Here is a 16,962-nt window from a genome sequence, read left to right on the forward strand (position 1 = left end):
TATTTTAACCATAGTGCACCTCCGTCTACAAAATGTCCAAAAGGTAGATCAAGAAAGTATCAAGTTTTTTAGCTTCCTTTTTTGGTTATTTTGGTTTTCTTTTTATTGTTACGATGGTTAATTATTTTTATCTCTTTGTGGAAAAAATCATAGGAGGTTGTCTCTTCACAAGCTGGATCTTCTAAAACTTCCTAACCAAGATCTCCTCAAGGCATTTTATGTTTCTCTAATTAATGTCAAGATGCCTCAACACAAGATTTTTTCAATTCGGCTTTATATTTGTATCTTAGTTGCTTTCTCATTTTGAGTTTGTAATACAATTCTCTGACCTTTTATCATGTAACTTTCACTTTTCTGTTTTATAATGCACTTATTTTCATCTTTTTTTTGTCTACTATAGTCTCTAAAGATCTAAAATTCAGCCTAACTAATCTCAAAAGGTTTTGCAAGAATGGGCTCTGCAATCATCGTCAAAATCGAGTTAGGGTTACTGGTTTTCGATTTTGGAAAAAGATGGAGGATGAAGATAATCAAAAGAGGGCTAAAAGATCATATAACGTTTTCTATTTAGTGGTAAACGGTGACTAATTTCGAGTTTAATTTCATAAGGTCAACTTAGAGTTGGATAATTATATTGTGTATACGATAGTTGGTGAATTAAACTGTTAATTTCAAATATTTGGGGAATTAAATGATAATTTTTCCCTCTGGTAGCCAATATTTTCACCTGGAGGATTTGATCTTCAGTTTCTCAAAACATTAGGGAGATAGGCTATAGAGAAGTTTAAGGAAGCCCATCAAGTACAAATTAGCAGACAAGACGACGAACTTTCTTGTTAGCATAATAAATACAAATGTTTCCGTTGACCACGCAAAAGTATACTTGGATTCCAAAACTGTTACAAAATAAATAAATCAAGCAAGAGTATCATTGGATGTATTGAGAAGGAAATGCTATTAAGATTCCCCCATCTTTGAATTTGGATCAATTGGATCTAAATAGCATGTTTGTTGGATGAACAAGTAAAACAAAAGCAATCATCACATGGACTATCTTATGGAACCGTGTGCAATAATGAGAATTGAAAGAAAGAAGACTTGTAACAGGTCGGAATGATACTACTCGAGATCAAGGTTCTAAAATTGGTCTAGGCGATAACTCAGTCTTATCCGAAATGATTTTTTAAAAAATCCAATTTATATCGATTTATACATTCAAATTGGTTTAAACTGTGAAAATCAGTTTAAACTGATCTAAATTAGTCTAAATATATGAAATTAAGCAATAATGTTAATATAAATTTCATAAATTTGTGTTAAATTATTTTTTTGTATAACTAATTGTAATAATTCATCACAATAATTATATAATTAAACTCCAAAGCTACAATATCTCATATAAATGTTAAATATATATTTAATATATCAATAATTCGTTAACACCCTAAATAATTTATCTAGTCGTTAGTCCTTTATAAAGCTTGTAGTTATCTCCTAGCGGTTTTTTGAACATTGCTTGAGATCATCATATGAAAAAGTAGCAGCTGCAGAAATGAAAAGTTTGAAGCTTCAGGTCTGTTCTGTTTCAGACAAAACATTTTTCATCTTTGTTAATCCCACATAGCTCACAGTGTTTTCTTTTTTCTTCTTTTTTTTTTGCACCTGTTGAACTGCTTTCAGATCAGTGAAGCAGCATTACTGTTAGATCATATGATTACGTGGGTCGCTGAGGAAGACAGTAGAGTTTGCCTTCAATTGCTGTCTTTGTGTAGAACAGGGCAAGCGACCAATCTTACACAGTTGTAAGGAATCTGCAATTACACAGTGAGAATCATTACGCATCCGCAAGGGCAATATAAAATATCAATTTCTCAAGAGTGTAAATAACAGAGAGATAAAACTGTAGGAACAAAAATGATGTTAGACATGAAGTCGAGATATGGACGAACAAGTCAATACGTAACTTTCAGTTTCATTAAAAGTGAATAACTGGAAGGAGCAAAACAAAATATGACGTTTTTATATTAAAAGTTACAGAGAAAACAGTCGGATGAAAATTAAAACTCTAGGGCTTCTAATAAAACTTGTACAGCAAGTTACAAACGTCCCAACTTATAACTCGTACGGAGCTCTCCTGCACAGAGGACAGGAGTTTTGCCGACGTAGCCACTCAAAGAGACAATCTTGATGAAAAATATGCAAACACTGAGGCAATTCAATGATGTCTTCACGAGTCTTGGACAAGTCATCAATACAAATCGAACACTGAGTCTCGTTTTTCAGAACCAAATCTTTGGATTCAACTCTCTGCTCTTCAGACAACCTCTGAAAAACCTCACTCGAAGCACCTCTCGATGACGACGAAGGAGGAGTATGAAGAAAATCAGGCGGCGGCAGTGGAAACATAAGCGTCCTCTCTCTGATCAGTTCGACATTGACGGACACGAAAACAGGTTCTTGAAGAGAAGAATCAATAGCGAATTGCTGATTGATAGCAAGAGCGATTTTTCTGCCCAAGTATCGAGTCTCAGGAGCGTGCTCGTCACGAAGGAGCCCGGAGAGCTGACGTGGCGTGAAGCCGCGGCCACGTGGCCTCAAGCGGATGCGACGTGAACTTAAAACAGTTACCGCTCCAGTTTCGTTTCGGATCGATTCGTCTAGATTAATTTGGACTGTGTTGGTAACCCCCAGCAAGTGTCTCGGTAGGTTAGACACCGTCGTGTAGACTTCAGCTCCAAGTATTTCGATTTCCATGGCCGCACGAGAAGCAGAGGAATATCAAGAAGAATAAACTGGGATTTTGAAGATGAATTGAAACGGGATTGCTGCAAAAGAAAGAAGAAGAATTTGATTGAGAGTAAACCCTAAATTTGAGATTCGAAGACGATGAATATTGGTGTTGCTATCTGGAGTCTTGAGTGGTTTATATAGAGAGAGTGCGATGTTGTGAAGCTTAATGAAGTTTTTTCAATATTTCCTTTTCTAAAACTGGATTATTGGATTTTACTGTTTTACCACTGGTTAATTTCCTTTTTTCTATACTATCACGTATTAATTATTATCCTTTTTGTTTGTTTCCTTTTCTCAGTTTTTTTTTTTAAATCTGACCGTTAAAGAAAAACAATTAGGAGATGAAGAGAGAGATATTTTTTTGGTTTATGTTTTTTTTTGTAGAGAAATGGTTTTCATTCATTTTGGTGGTTATTTCCAAAAATAAAAGGTTGCTGAAATTACTAGTGGAAGTCTTTGCTCTCTTTTTCTTCTTCTTCTTCTTTTTTTTTTTTTTTTTTTTTGATCAAATTTCTTCTTCTTCTTCTTTCTTGTTATAACTAAATAAATTTGTGTACCCATCATAGCTCAAATTTGAGTATTGAAAGTGTCTTTGTTGTATATACTCACGAGAACCGAAGAATTTGTAAATCGATTTATGCAAGTTAGATTTTATCTACCTGTTGGCAAACAACCCAGAATCAGAAGAATGAACCAAACCAAATCAAGTTAGAAAATATCAAGCTGAACTAAATAATTAGTAAATGTGTTAATGGTTTTATTTCAATATCTGAATATTTGGACCAAACCAACCATTTGATGGGTATTCGAATAATATAAAACACAGTTTTTATATTTACATGTATTAATTATATTTAAAATTAAAATAATCAACTATGTAAAAAGTAATTTATAACCAGATGTTTTTATCGAAAAAAATTGGAAATACATAAAGTTTAAATTGTATCTGAATTAATCAAAATTATCATGATACTAAATATCCAAAATAATTTGTTTTAACCTATATTTTATTGAATCACATCAACTACATGCGTTTTACTTGAATTACCTGAGCAATTTCAAACAAACAGATCGAAGAAAGATCGAAAGAATCCCGATTTTCTTTGGGTATTGATCAGCTCTTAGTTTTTGTATGTAAACCAAAGACTATTCAAACCGATTTATGTGTTTATGTGGAGGAAATTAGTACCATGGCCGGTTTGGTTTCATACCATTTTGATGACTAAGGAAAGAGCAATCTTATCTTTTTTAGATCTAAGATCAACACAAAATTGATCAGGTTCTCTGAGTTTTGTAAAAAGAAGCTTAAATCTAGAATCAAGAATGGCGCCTATTCAAATGAAATTCGAAGTAGACAAGCTCAATCGGAAAAGGCAATTTCAATCTATGGAAGCACAATATACTACAGCTCAACAAGAGCTCGTATTCAAGATCAGTCTGAAAGCAAGTTGAGTAGTCTGAATGTACTAAGGTAAAAAAAAACCAGAGTGGAAACCTGATACTATGAGGCTATGTAAAAGGCACATTGCTGAGATCAAGAAAGTTTTGAACATGCAGGACCAACTAGAATCTTAGGGGTGGACACATATTTCGAGACGAGGTCAAAGGCACATTGATTTAGTCTCAAGTCAAGTATAATCATCGAGGTTTTGCGAAAGTTTTGACACAAGTGAAATTAAGCCAATACATGCTCCATCAGTTTCTCTTTTCAAGCTTAAGAGTCTGGCTGATGAACTGCTCTTGTTTAGTGCTTCTGATCTCCTTGGATCAAGTTATGAGACAAGTTTTCATAACGAGATGATTTAATCATTATAAGCAAATAAAGAGAGGATGAACCAGATCATCGTCTTTTCCGATTAAAATAAAACTCTCTTAGTTCCCTGATAAAAAAGAATGAATCAAATATAAAATCTATCAACTTGATTCAAGACAGAAAACTAAAAAGATTTGCAAAACCTGTTCGTGGCACTAGCAAAACTTTCCTACAAGTTGATGGTCTTACCATTCTCTGAGAGAGATTTATGTACATCACTCTCTCCTAAGTCTTAGTTTCATTCACTTACGGTAATCTTCAACTAGAAAGTTCTCATAATCTGTCCCTTTCAGTGTCGTCTGAACCTCGTTCCAATTCTGCACGTGCTGTGACAAAGGACCGTGATGAATCTTCACTTGCCGACTCTTTAAATTGAGTTTAGGCACCTTTAGAAACTCTTGCACATCACCTAGTCTCTGCAAAAAGACAGTATAAGAAGAGTGCATTGAAACTAGTTAGGAAACTTGTGTCAGAAAGATGTTTTTTCTCACGGTTCGGTTCTTGACAACATCTTCGTAATAGAGGAAGATATGGCGAGTGGTATTGAAGTAAGAAAGTGCGTTTGTAGTCATATCTTGAACCTTCTTCAGATCACCTATTAAAAGGGTTGTGTTGATTACTGGTTTGTAGCGCGCCAATATCTCAGCCTGAAACCAGTTTGTTTCACATATTTAGTCTCACAGAACCAAATGTGCAAGAGATAAGAGGGGAAAGAGAAGAGAAGAGAAGAGAGAGATGGAAACCTCTTTAGAGGAATGAGTGTGGGACTTGTGAGTACCGTTCAATAGCTTAGCATCCCTATCGTAAGAATTGGCCAGAACTGAAATTGTCCGGCGCAAGAGGTTTCTTCTAAAGAGGAATATAGCAGAGACGCCTCTGGTTTTGAAGTATTCTACTATCTCTTCATGGTGTTTCATTAGACCCTACACATGTTTCGTCACCAAACCACATTACAACATAAAAAAAAAAAACAGAAGAGAAAACACACTAAGACTATTGGAACTCAGTTCTTCTTTAAAGAAGATCAGAAACATCAGAAATCAATCAAACACACATGTCAAGGAGATAAGTACAAACATAAATCAATCAAAACCAGAACCTTATCATTCATTCCTTACAAAAACTTTATCAGCTTAGAGTTAATCATAATGCAGTACTTCCCTAAAGCAAACAACTCAGTTCAGGATCTACCAAAAAAAGATTGCAGTTCAGCTCTAATCCAATATCATATCATCTAGACATTGACAAAGGAACCACAGCGGAAAGCATCTCATAGTTTAGGTTCTGTCCTAAGAGCATTAAAAATATATACTTCCAGCATCTAATTATTCCAAAATATATGTATAAGAAGAGTAGTAGCAATCAGATAATCTTTTATTGCAATAATAAATGAGTTAAAACATTTATAGAGAGTTACCTGATTAAGCATCCACTTCAAACCAACGGCAGAAGTACACTCATTCTTAGAAGCACTACTCAACCAATCTAGATTATAAACTTTGTCCAAAGTCTCGAAAATGGTGGACACATTAGCCCTCCTATCTTTAACCGAAAAGATCTCCCCGTTGGAGCTTATGTTAGTGTGGTTGTTTAGTAAAGTCTCAAACCAGCCGCTACCAGATCTCTGCATCGAGAGAATCGCAAAATACCTAACCGGATTGCACGAACATTCCTCCCTAACACACAGATCAAAACATACCCATTAGAACCAAGAACCAAAGAAAGCTAATTAATAAACACTCTCACTTTTACCTGCTATATGTCTTGGGTTTAGGATAATGGACATATGGTATGTCCCATGGTTCGATGTTAGGCTCAGGACAAGGCCTCTCAAACACTTCAACGTTCAAGAAACCAGCACTGGGAACGACACCGATTTGCTTAAGACAGATTGAGCAAATGTAGACAGCACATACCATGACAAACAAGAGAACGACCATTCTCAACACAAGTGGGGATTTTTTAGGGAGCTTGAAGACAAAACTATCCTGCAATAAACAATATGCATTTAAGAGCTTCTATCAAGTGACTTCTTTTAGAAACAAAAGTCAAGGGCAAAACACAACATGGGGCACCACAAAATTCAAAATTACGCAAGACCCAGATGCCGAAAGATTCGATTTTTTAAAGAAACCCATATCGAATCATATGAAATTCCTCAAAAATCAGCTACTGATTACTCCAGAGAGAAAACCCTAATCAGATTAGAAGAAGCTTAAACAGAGGAAAAGGCTTCAATGCCCATAAAGCAAAAAGGTACCTTGGGGCTGCTGAGAGAGTGTTCGTCGCCCATGGCTGCTTCCGTTTAGAGAGAGAAAGGAGAGAGAAGAGAAAGGCAATGAGTTATTCAGACAAACCCTTCCAGCTAAAGAATAAACACAATAATGTAAAATCGAAAACACAAAGTGGCTTTTCTCTGATTTGTTTTTCGAAAAGAAAACAATTTTTTCTAAGAAAGAAAAACAGAGAAAACTTTTGATTTGAAAGAAAAAACAATGATTAGAGAGGCCCGAGAAACGTTGTTTGTGGAGCTTTTCTCTCTGTTTCCGTTGGTTGCTTCGAATTTACGGAGATGTTATGGCACTTGCACTGGAGAAAAGAAAAACTTTGGAGAACCAAAAAAAAAAAAAAATGAAAGCGCAAAGTTCGAGAAGAAAGTCTATTCAGCCCCAACACGACATCGTTTTGTACGTTTCTGACATGCACACTATGGCATCTTTCCATTTTATATTCTTTTATATGATATTTTCTTTCCATTTAATAAACGTATAAATTAGATTATAGTATTAGAAATTTTCCCCGAAAAAAAAAAGATTATAGTATTAGAACAAGTAACGTGTGACCCATTCCGTTTTTTTAGTTTTTTAGTTATTGGAATTAACGGATTCTGGGGTTAAAAGTTTGACTTTATCTACCTGATTAGCTTTCTTCCCTCTTCGTTTAGTTTAGGTTTCTATTTTCTATTCCAGTTCTCGTGTATAACTCCACCACCGACATACATTTTTCTTGTTAAAAAGATTTTTATATTAAAAATGCAAGAAAGAAAAGTAAACGTTTTACAGGGCCATGGCTATAGTTAAACCAAACAATTTCCAGATCAGAAAAGACCATTTGGTGAAAAGAGTCGAGTGGTTAAAAGCAAAATTTCACAAAATCTGGGATACTCCCTCGAGGACAAAGAACAGTCTTCAATCTCGGGGATCGTCCTCGAGGGCGAAGAACAGTTTTTACCTTGTTCGTCTTAATCCATTGTAAATATGAAAATAGCAAGTTGGAATGTTAGGGGTTTAAACGGTGAAGATTGTCAGAGAGCAGTCAATCTTTGGTTACGTAATCTGAGATACTCAGTGGTAATTTTGTTGGAAACTGTTGTTTGATGTTGTTCGTAGTTCATAAGAAATGAGATACAGCGTAAATCGATTTTAGGTGTATTAAAAATTTCAAATTGATTGTTCATGGTAGTTAGTGTAGTGATGGTAATGGCAATATTATAAATACTTGAAAAAGATTAGGATGAAAAAATAAAAAAAAAAACTTATTTTCAAAAAAAAGTAATGATATTTTCGTAAATAATCTGAATTTTTGAGGTGAATAGGATCAAATGAAAATTCCAAAAATTATGGGTTAATTTTGTGTTTGACTTTGAGTTTTCATATATATTTGCAAAAAGTTCTATAATTTAAAAAAACTAATACTTGGTTATAATTTTTTTTATATATTCTTTTATATAACTTACTTTAATGAATTGATATATGTTATTAGGTAATATATGAGTAGGTATATATGTACTGATGTTTTTATATAGAAAATATGCAAAAATAAATGATTTCTTAATCTGTATGCATATTTCTCAAACGACACTTAGTATAAAACAGAGAGAATAATACTAAATCCAAACAACTTTTTATAGTTCAATTTTGTTTTTGTTTTATTTTACCAAATTGAACACTCCTTGTTGATATGTAATTGATCTATATTTAATCTGCATTTGATCTGCTTAATCTATATTATCAGTTTGATCTGCATTTTTTGCTACTATATGTCCCATTCAAAGTCTAAATCTGATATGAGGAGGGGGTGGAGATCATTAACTACAATTATAATTAACGAAATTTTAGTTGACTAGGACTCCTATATTTTACATGTAAGTGTGTGGGAAGCTAAGACAATTGTGATTGTAATGATAATGAATATGAATGTATTATGGTGAAGATAAGTGTAACACTCTGATCGCCCACGACTAATGGACCATCCATGTCTGTTCTCTCAGGCTTCATCCAATCCGACGGTCGGCCCGTTAATTTTTCTAAGGCTCGAAATCATTGTTTACTGATCCTACAATCACCACCTGACATTTTCCCATGTTTTAGCTTCACTCGCACGGTATCGCAAATCACTTTTTGATAGGTCACCTATCTTTTCACTACTCCAGTCCAAGCATGTTTAACTCTGGAGTTCTAAACAGATGTGTGACAGAAAGGTTAAGTCAACTTTAGTCACATATGTAGTCAATTCAATTCTCTTAAGCCTTTTCATATATCACAACTCGAGATGTTACAATTCACCCCCTCTCAAAGAATTCAACGTTCTTGTTGCGCTCCACGACAGGCCTCAAGACGCCTCTCGGATCAGAACCGAGACGGCTAACCAGCTCTTATACCATTTGTAACGCCCCGACCGCCCATAGTTAATGGATCACTCACGCCCACTCTCTCGGCCCGTGGACCCCATCTCATCCCATCCAACGTTCGCCCGTTAATGTTTCCAAATCTCGAAATCATTGTTTACTAACTCTGAAATCACCACCTGACATTTCTCAGTGCTTTGGCCTTACTCGCACGGTATTACAAATCATTTTCTAATAGGTCACACATCCTTTCACTACTCCAACCCAAGTACGCTTAACTCTAGTGTTCTAACGATGTATGACAGAAAAGATAAGTCAACTTTGATAACATAGATAGTCAAATCAATTAAAGTCTTTTCACATATCACACTCATACGTATAGAACATGTACGATCAATTTCACAGAAGTTTCATCCTGCGTCCAGTATTCCAGGATATGATCATGATAACCGTTTATGCATTTTTTCAAAAATAAACATTTATGATTTGGCAGAAAAAATCTCCGATTGAATTCTAGTCATTCACAAGATCGCTATTGCTAGTTTATTGTATAATTTTGATACATGTAAATCTTATGTGAACAGGAATTTGTAAAGATCGTGAGCTTGTTCTTCAAATCCAAATCTATACAACTTGCTAAACCAGTTGGTCTTTTGGCTTGTTAATAGAAGAATTTTATTAGTCAATTCATGTGTTGTTGACGTTGTATCTAATTTAAACCATGTTGGTTTAACATTCCACAAAGAGAATAAAGCATATAAAAGAAAACTTTGCAATTCTTGGTAGGTATATAGTTTTGGTCTGTGTAGACGAGGAGGCATAGAGGAAGAAACACAAAGCCTACTAAACGCATTTGACCGTTGCTTCCTTCCACGGTAAACAAATGACGTGGCGAATGACGACGTTCAAAAAGGCGCATTATAAACCGAGCTAACTAAAATACGCCAGAGGCGATCTGACGTGGGTGATAACAATTATCACCGTCATCTCAAAGATCTCAACCTTTTCGAGTGGTTCATAAAAAATTAACCAAATCTCTCTCTCTCTCTCTCAGCGTCAAACTGAGTTTGTAATGATGGGCGGAGGAAGGGTGTACTGGGGGAAGAAGGAGATGGACGAGGGAGGATGTAACGGCGTGGTTGTGATCTTCGGTTGGAGTTCGATTAGCGACAACCATCTCGCCAGTTTCGTTGATCTCTACTCTTCTCTCCGATGGAATCCTCTTGTTTGTCGCGCTGATTTTCTCACTGCGTATGAGAAATTCGTTTTTGGATTGTTATCATTTGCAAATTTTGAAAGATTCCATCGCTAGCTTTTTGGATATTCCCATTTTGATTCTCTTTATTGGTTGAGATTCTCTTTAATTAGGTTTTCTCTTTGTCTCTGTTTTTTTTTTTTTTTCCAGGTTTTACCCAGAAATGGCTCTCTCTCTAGCATTCCACCTTCTTTCTGACCTTGTTGAGGTTAGATTCCCACCACACTTGTCTCTGTTTTAACCTGAAAGGCTCCTTTTTATATTGGAACTGGATGTCACTTTTACGGTTTTCTTTACTGGTTGGTGTGTTTATTTTGTTCAGGAGCTAAGGAACAGACCATGTCCTGTTATCTTTCTAGCTTTATCCGGCGCTCCAAAAGCCTGCATGTACAAAGTCTTACAGGCATGTTTTAAACTTTCAGCTAATTTGTCTTCATGTTTGTGCTGCTTTATGTTTTTTTTTTTTTTTCCAATGGTATCTAAAAATGGTATACGATGCAGGTGATCATGGGTGATTGTGAAGCTCAGATTCATCCGGTGAGAATTGTCTCTTATATACAGTTTTATTTAAGTCAATACTTATAGTGATGTTTGTTTCTTCTTCAGTTTGATTTCAACTCAACTCATCCATTGTTTTCTTATTTTTTGAAGGATGATAGCCAGTTGGTTAGAAACTGTCTTTCTGGACATGTCTACGACTCTGGACCATTGGATTTCACTAGTGATTTGAATGCAAAGTTCGCTCTTCACCCCACCATACGGCAAATGTCTGTGCCTTCAAGATTAGTATCTTGGGTGGCCAAGGGGGTTTCTTCTGGGCTTGATGGTTTATATCTCACAAGATTTGAATCTCAACGCAGTGAGTATTGGCAGGCTCTCTACTCATCTGTTGTAAGTTTACCTTCTCTAATTATTGCTTCTCAAGTTGGTTAGCTTCAAAAGATTTGATTTTCCTTCTGTGTGTTTCCAGGAAATTGGAGCTCCATATCTCATTTTATGCTCCGATGATGACGAACTTGCTCCTCACCAAGTAATTTCTAGCTTCACCCATCAGTTGCAGGAACTGGGAGGAGAAGTTAAAGTTGTCAAGTGGAAAAACTCTCCCCATGCAGGTTAGTAGTCCGGACATGTAACATGTTATGTCTCTTATGGAAAAATCTGATTTTTTTGTTTATTATGTTTCTTCAGGACACTATAAGCATAACCCTATACAATACCGAGCTGTTATCTCCAACTTTCTAGAGAAGGCCATATCAGTGCACTTACAGAAAATCCGACAGCTCGGAGAAAGAGCTCACACGCATGATGAGATCTCTGAGTTAATATGCGACCTTCAGAAAGTAGCTGTGAACTCTAACCAAAGCTTAAGAAGAGTAGCAACTGGGCCAAGTGATCACTTTTTCTTACCAAGCTCAGCACCGTATCAAAGCAACAACAACAGCGATGCATCATCGTCTTCACAAGAAGAACAGAGAGAAAGATCTTCCTTCCGCCCACCCCAACCAACGAGCATAAACGCTCACAGTGTGCTCGGGCAGTTCCTATTTGACTCATGTGTTCCGAAAAACATCGAAGGCTGGGATATCAGATTTGGTGGTTCTCTCAACGGGCAACCGTATGCCACTTCTAGTTCCCGTAAAACCTCGAATATTGGTTTCAAGAAACGCATCCTCCGGTCAAGATTATGATGAACTTGGGTGGGAAGAACCACGTGGGAAATAGTAGAGATATGTTTAGATGAAGGAGAGGGTTGTATAGAATGCGGGAAGATGTAAATAGAGTGGCGGTTACTGCGACCTATCATACCTAAGAGTGAATCTTTGAAATGGTGCGAGTACAAGTATCAGAATAAGTCTGTAGATAGACATTTCTTGTACTTGCTGTGTTAATAAAGTATCTTAGCAAGATTAAATATTTGAGTGATCAAAGAGATTTGCAAGACCTGTCTTTACATAACAAAGGGGATTATTTTAAAATGTAGTAGACAGCTGAACTCGTCTTGTGATGAGTTGCATACGTATTTTTTGTCGAGGATCAAGCCGCTTTGTAGCTCAATTTTTTAAGGTCTTTTCCAATTTGCTTCGAGTTTTTTCGCCTTTAAGTACGGTGGTGTTTTGGAAGACTTTACGTAAAACTAGATCACCTTTGTTGAACATGCGGTTTAGAACGTTCTGAGTTATAGTATTTTGCAGCAGGTTGCTGGTACTTCTGAATTTGTATAAGTGCTCGATCTCGGTGCTCGTTGATGAAATCGAGGTCGTCTAGCAGCATCAAGTTGTTCATGTTTTCTCGTTCGGAAAGTAGTCTCTTTCTTATTCTGGAGAATTCATCTGCCGGTATCATACATTTTGTTCCATGAACGAAGGCGAGTGTTGTTTCTCTCGTTTCTCGTGTTGGAATCGTTTGTTGGGATCAAAGGACTCTTTCGAGGTCTTCGGCCCATCGTCTCTTTTTGGCATCTTAGCATTTCTGAGCCCATCGAAAATAGTTTTGTTGATTGTTTCGGCTTGGTAGTTTCCTTGAGGATGTTTGGGAGTCGATTTATTCAATCTTATCTTCTATTTCTTGTAAAATGCCTCGAATCTGGTCAAAATGAACTGAGATCTGTTGTCCGTTACGATCATATCGAACTTCGTGTTATGTTTTTCCATACGAAGCTTTCGACTTGGGCATCTATAATGCTTGCATAATATTTTGCTTCCATCTATTTCAAGAAAAATTCTGTTAAAACTAAGAGAAAACGTTTTGTTTCGAGTCATGTAAAGGGCCGACAATGTCCATCGACCATCGCATAAACGGGTATGGAGATGAAATGGACGAGAAGACCTCCGCAGGTTGGCAGATTGTAGGTGCGTGCCTCTTGCGCTTTTCGCATTTTCGTGCGAATCTTTCTCAATCCCTGATCATTATTGGCCAAGTATATAAATAGTACTGAGTTTTAACCAAAATTGGTTAGATATCCTAATGAATTCAAAATTTTGGTATCTAGAGAACCGGAACTGAACATGATCCGAACCGACACATTTTGGATGTCTGAATATATCCGAATCAGATTTATATACTTAAATATATTAATTTTTAAAAAATTTAATATCTAAAATAATATACAAACTATATAAGATATTTTAAAATTGTCCAGAACCTTAGAAATATATACAAACTAGGTGACGATCCGCGCCTTGCGCGGGGTGAAGTATTTTATAAAAATATATGTTACATACATAAAGGAATGGTTGTTCGGGTTTCATACGGCTTTGGTTCAGATCTATTCGGTTTTCGAGTTTTCGGGATCAAAGATTTCATCCACATTCAGTATTTATAAATTTCGATTCAGATTTGGTTCGGATCTTTGCAGATTCGATATGTGTTCGGATAACACATTTAAATTATTTAAAAAAAATTAAATTCATTTTATACATTAAATTTCTAAAAATCTATAAAAAAAATTACATATAAACTCATAATAACATATGTCATAATACCTAAACTTAGTATATATATTGGTTTGATTTGAATATTTGGATAGAGAATAAATAGATATTGTAAGTATTTTTGGTGTTTTGAGTATACTTAAATTTAGTGCACATTTATTTTTAACCATTTGTATATATTTTAAAGTATGTTGGACAGCTTAAAAGTATCTTATCTATTTTGGATGTTTTTAGTATACATTAAATCTAAAATAATTAATATATTTAGGTATATAAACATATTTCAGATATTTCGGTTACCGAAAAATATTTCAGTTCGGATCGGTTTCGGTTTCGGTTCTCTAAATACCAAAAAATTTAACTTGTTCGGATATTTAATCAATTCCGGTTCAGATTTAATACTATCTTCGGATTGGATTCGGTTTGTTTTTTTTTATTAAGATTTTTTTCTAGCCCTACATACGTATACGTATCAATACTATTAAATCTGGATCATGTCCCATTGATATTAGTTGAGTCTAATTTAAAAAATAAGGAAACGATATAAAACTACTTATATACACATATAATCTATAACTGCTATTTCTTAGGAAGTTACACGGCAACAATAAGGAAGTTATATAACAAATAAATTCCTATTTTTTAGGGCTACGCAGATAGCAAATATATGTTTTATCAACTTAAATTCCTATTTTAAAGGTCTATGATCTATATCGACAACAAATTTCAAATTTAAGTATATTTATCTATTTATATCGAACTCCTACATAAGTATATTTATATATTTTATGTATATTTACTTGTGTAATGGCTATGACATAATTGTATAGCTATGCAATATTACAAATTTAATTTCAGTACAATTGTCAAAACCTCTTACTAATAATTTTATTTAAAAATATTATACAGAAACATATAAATTAAATTTTTTAACATATAAGAAAAAATTACAGAAAATGTTACATATTTACAGAAACAAACAAAAAATAAAAAAATACAAACTAACATTATACTTGTGGGTTAAGATCTAGAACTGACAAATATGATTACAAAACAACGGGCATATATGCATATGATTACAAAGAACCGAGCATATACTGAGTCAACTTTTAAATTGCTATTATTTTATAAATAGATTTTGAGTAAGACTTATACACAAATATGATTACAAAGAAAAACAAAAATATGATTACAAAAAAATTCACAAATATAATTTTTTAAAAATAATTAAAACAAAAAAATATTTGTGTATACTGGTTTTTATCTGGCAGTCAGATTCTAGGTTTTAGCTGGTTTTCATGGGTTTTACCAGATTATTAAATAATGATTTTTCCAAAAACTCAAATTATAACACTGGGTTTACCGGTTCAACTGCGGGTCTGGATCAAGTTTCAAAATACTCTGTAAAAGTCTATAATTATGCAACATCTTAAATTCAATACAATGATCAAATTCTCTTACTAATAGTATTATTTTAAAAATGTATACCCATATATAAATACAAAAAACGCAAATATAAAAACTAAATTTTTTAAATATATATATATATATATATATATATATATATATATATATATATATATATATATATATCCGCCTTTTGAAAGGGCGGGTCAGAATCTAGTTTACATATAAAATTCATTTATTTCATATGAAGTATATATATAGGAGAATTTTCAAAAATACCACTTTGAAGGTACATTATTCATTTTTACCACCACTAATGACACATTTTCAAAAATATCTTATTTATCAAAAGGTTAAAGACTCTTATATCTTTGTTTTTATATGATTTTCAAAATTCTAACCCAAACTCTAAATTCTAAACCCTAAACCCTAAATTCTCAACTCTAAACCCTAAACCCTAAACTCTATACCCTAAATTCAATACAATGATCAAATTCTCTTACTAATAATTTTTCAAAAATGTATACACGTATATAAATACAAAAAAAATTCAACTATAAAAACTAATTTTTTTTTAAAAAGTATATATATATATATGCCCGCCCTTTGAAAAGGCGGGTCAGAATCTAGTTTACATATAAAATGCATTTATTTCATACGAAGTATATATATATATATATATAAGATACTGTAAAAAATTGTAAAAAGGGTTTAAGACACCGTAATTTATTTCAAAGTATATAACTAAATTTTGTGTATAGTCGGATATAAAATTTAAAATCCGGTATTATATTTAAGAGAAATTGTCAAAAATATCATTTTCATAGTACCACTTTTCATGTTTACACTAACCACTTTTACCACTACTTTTAATGAAGGGTTTAGATTTAAAGGTTTAGGATTTAGGGTTTAGATTTGATGTTTTAGGGTTTAAGGTATATAGGTTAGGGTTTAGAGTTGAGGATTTAGGGTTTAAAGTTGAGGATTTAGGGTTTATAGTTTAGACTTTAGGGTTTAGGGTTTAGGGTTTAGAGTTGAAAATTTTGGGTTTAGAGTTTAGAATTGGAGGTTTAAGATTTAAAATTTAGGATTAGAATTTTGAAAAGCATATAAAAACAAAGATATAAGAGTCTTTACAATTTTAATAAATAAGGTATTTTTGAAAATGTGTCTTTAGTGGTGGTAAAGATGAATAATGGTACCTTGAAAGTGGTATTTTTTAAAATTCCCCTATATTTAATATTAATTTATAGTAGTTTAAAAAAATTCAAAATATAACATATAAGAAAAAATCTATTTTTTATTATATGGTTAATGTGGTTATTTAATATCTTTTAATAATATAAAATCAAAAAAGAAAAATAAAATACAAAAAATGTTATAAAATATTTATTATTCATAATCATTAGTTGTCATATATATGTTAACCATATTAGGTAATTACGTAGCTTTTATTTAAGGAAAGTAAATATTTTTCTTCGTTAAATTAACTCTCATTTATGTAATTATTACTTTCATCGACATTATATCATATTATATCATATAGTTTTATATTGAATGATTTTAGGGAGAAATAAAAAGCGAATTGGACCTTTTTCTTTTTTCAATTTCAATGTAATGATGCCACATAAGATTAATT

At 33.6% G+C, this 16,962-nt stretch overlaps 3 protein-coding genes across 3 annotated transcripts; 1 reads left to right on the forward strand and 2 right to left on the reverse strand.

Moving 5' to 3' along the window:
• Positions 1-2,112: 2,112 nt before the first annotated feature.
• Positions 2,113-2,754, reverse strand: LOC108810959 (probable E3 ubiquitin-protein ligase RHA4A). The gene has a single exon (XM_018583026.2). It carries the CDS (start codon positions 2,752-2,754, stop codon positions 2,113-2,115), a length of 642 nt encoding a protein of 213 aa, XP_018438528.1.
• Positions 2,755-4,574: 1,820 nt separating this feature from the next.
• LOC108807214 (uncharacterized) lies at positions 4,575-7,235 on the reverse strand. The gene is made up of 6 exons (XM_018579469.2): positions 6,864-7,235; positions 6,356-6,591; positions 6,021-6,279; positions 5,347-5,526; positions 5,095-5,250; positions 4,575-5,019 (listed from the first exon to the last, which is right to left on the reverse strand). The coding sequence occupies exons 1-6, from the start codon at positions 6,894-6,896 to the stop codon at positions 4,846-4,848; spliced, it is 1,038 nt and encodes a 345-aa protein (XP_018434971.1). The 5' UTR covers positions 6,897-7,235; the 3' UTR covers positions 4,575-4,845.
• A 2,994-nt stretch (positions 7,236-10,229) lies between these two features.
• On the forward strand, positions 10,230-12,399 carry LOC108805994 (uncharacterized). The gene is made up of 7 exons (XM_018578004.2): positions 10,230-10,481; positions 10,636-10,693; positions 10,808-10,888; positions 10,987-11,022; positions 11,137-11,376; positions 11,456-11,597; positions 11,674-12,399. The coding sequence occupies exons 1-7, from the start codon at positions 10,303-10,305 to the stop codon at positions 12,171-12,173; spliced, it is 1,236 nt and encodes a 411-aa protein (XP_018433506.1). The 5' UTR covers positions 10,230-10,302; the 3' UTR covers positions 12,174-12,399.
• Positions 12,400-16,962: the final 4,563 nt, after the last annotated feature.

Source organism: Raphanus sativus, chromosome 6 (genome assembly GCF_000801105.2).
Source record: "Raphanus sativus cultivar WK10039 chromosome 6, ASM80110v3, whole genome shotgun sequence".
NCBI lineage: Eukaryota > Viridiplantae > Streptophyta > Magnoliopsida > Brassicales > Brassicaceae > Raphanus > Raphanus sativus.

Coding starts and splice junctions, on each gene's coding strand:
- LOC108805994 (XM_018578004.2), top strand. CDS start 10,303: ATGATGGGCGGAGGAAGGGTGTACTGGGGGAAGAAGGAGATGGACGAG. Junction 10,694..10,807: donor TTCTTTCTGACCTTGTTGAG/GTTAGATTCCCA, acceptor TATTTTGTTCAG/GAGCTAAGGAACAGACCATG. Junction 10,889..10,986: donor GCATGTACAAAGTCTTACAG/GCATGTTTTAAA, acceptor TATACGATGCAG/GTGATCATGGGTGATTGTGA.
- LOC108810959 (XM_018583026.2), bottom strand. CDS start 2,754: ATGGAAATCGAAATACTTGGAGCTGAAGTCTACACGACGGTGTCTAAC.
- LOC108807214 (XM_018579469.2), bottom strand. CDS start 6,896: ATGGGCGACGAACACTCTCTCAGCAGCCCCAAG. Junction 6,592..6,863: donor ACTCTCTCAGCAGCCCCAAG/GTACCTTTTTGC, acceptor TGTTTATTGCAG/GATAGTTTTGTCTTCAAGCT. Junction 5,527..6,020: donor TGAAGTGGATGCTTAATCAG/GTAACTCTCTAT, acceptor AAACATGTGTAG/GGTCTAATGAAACACCATGA.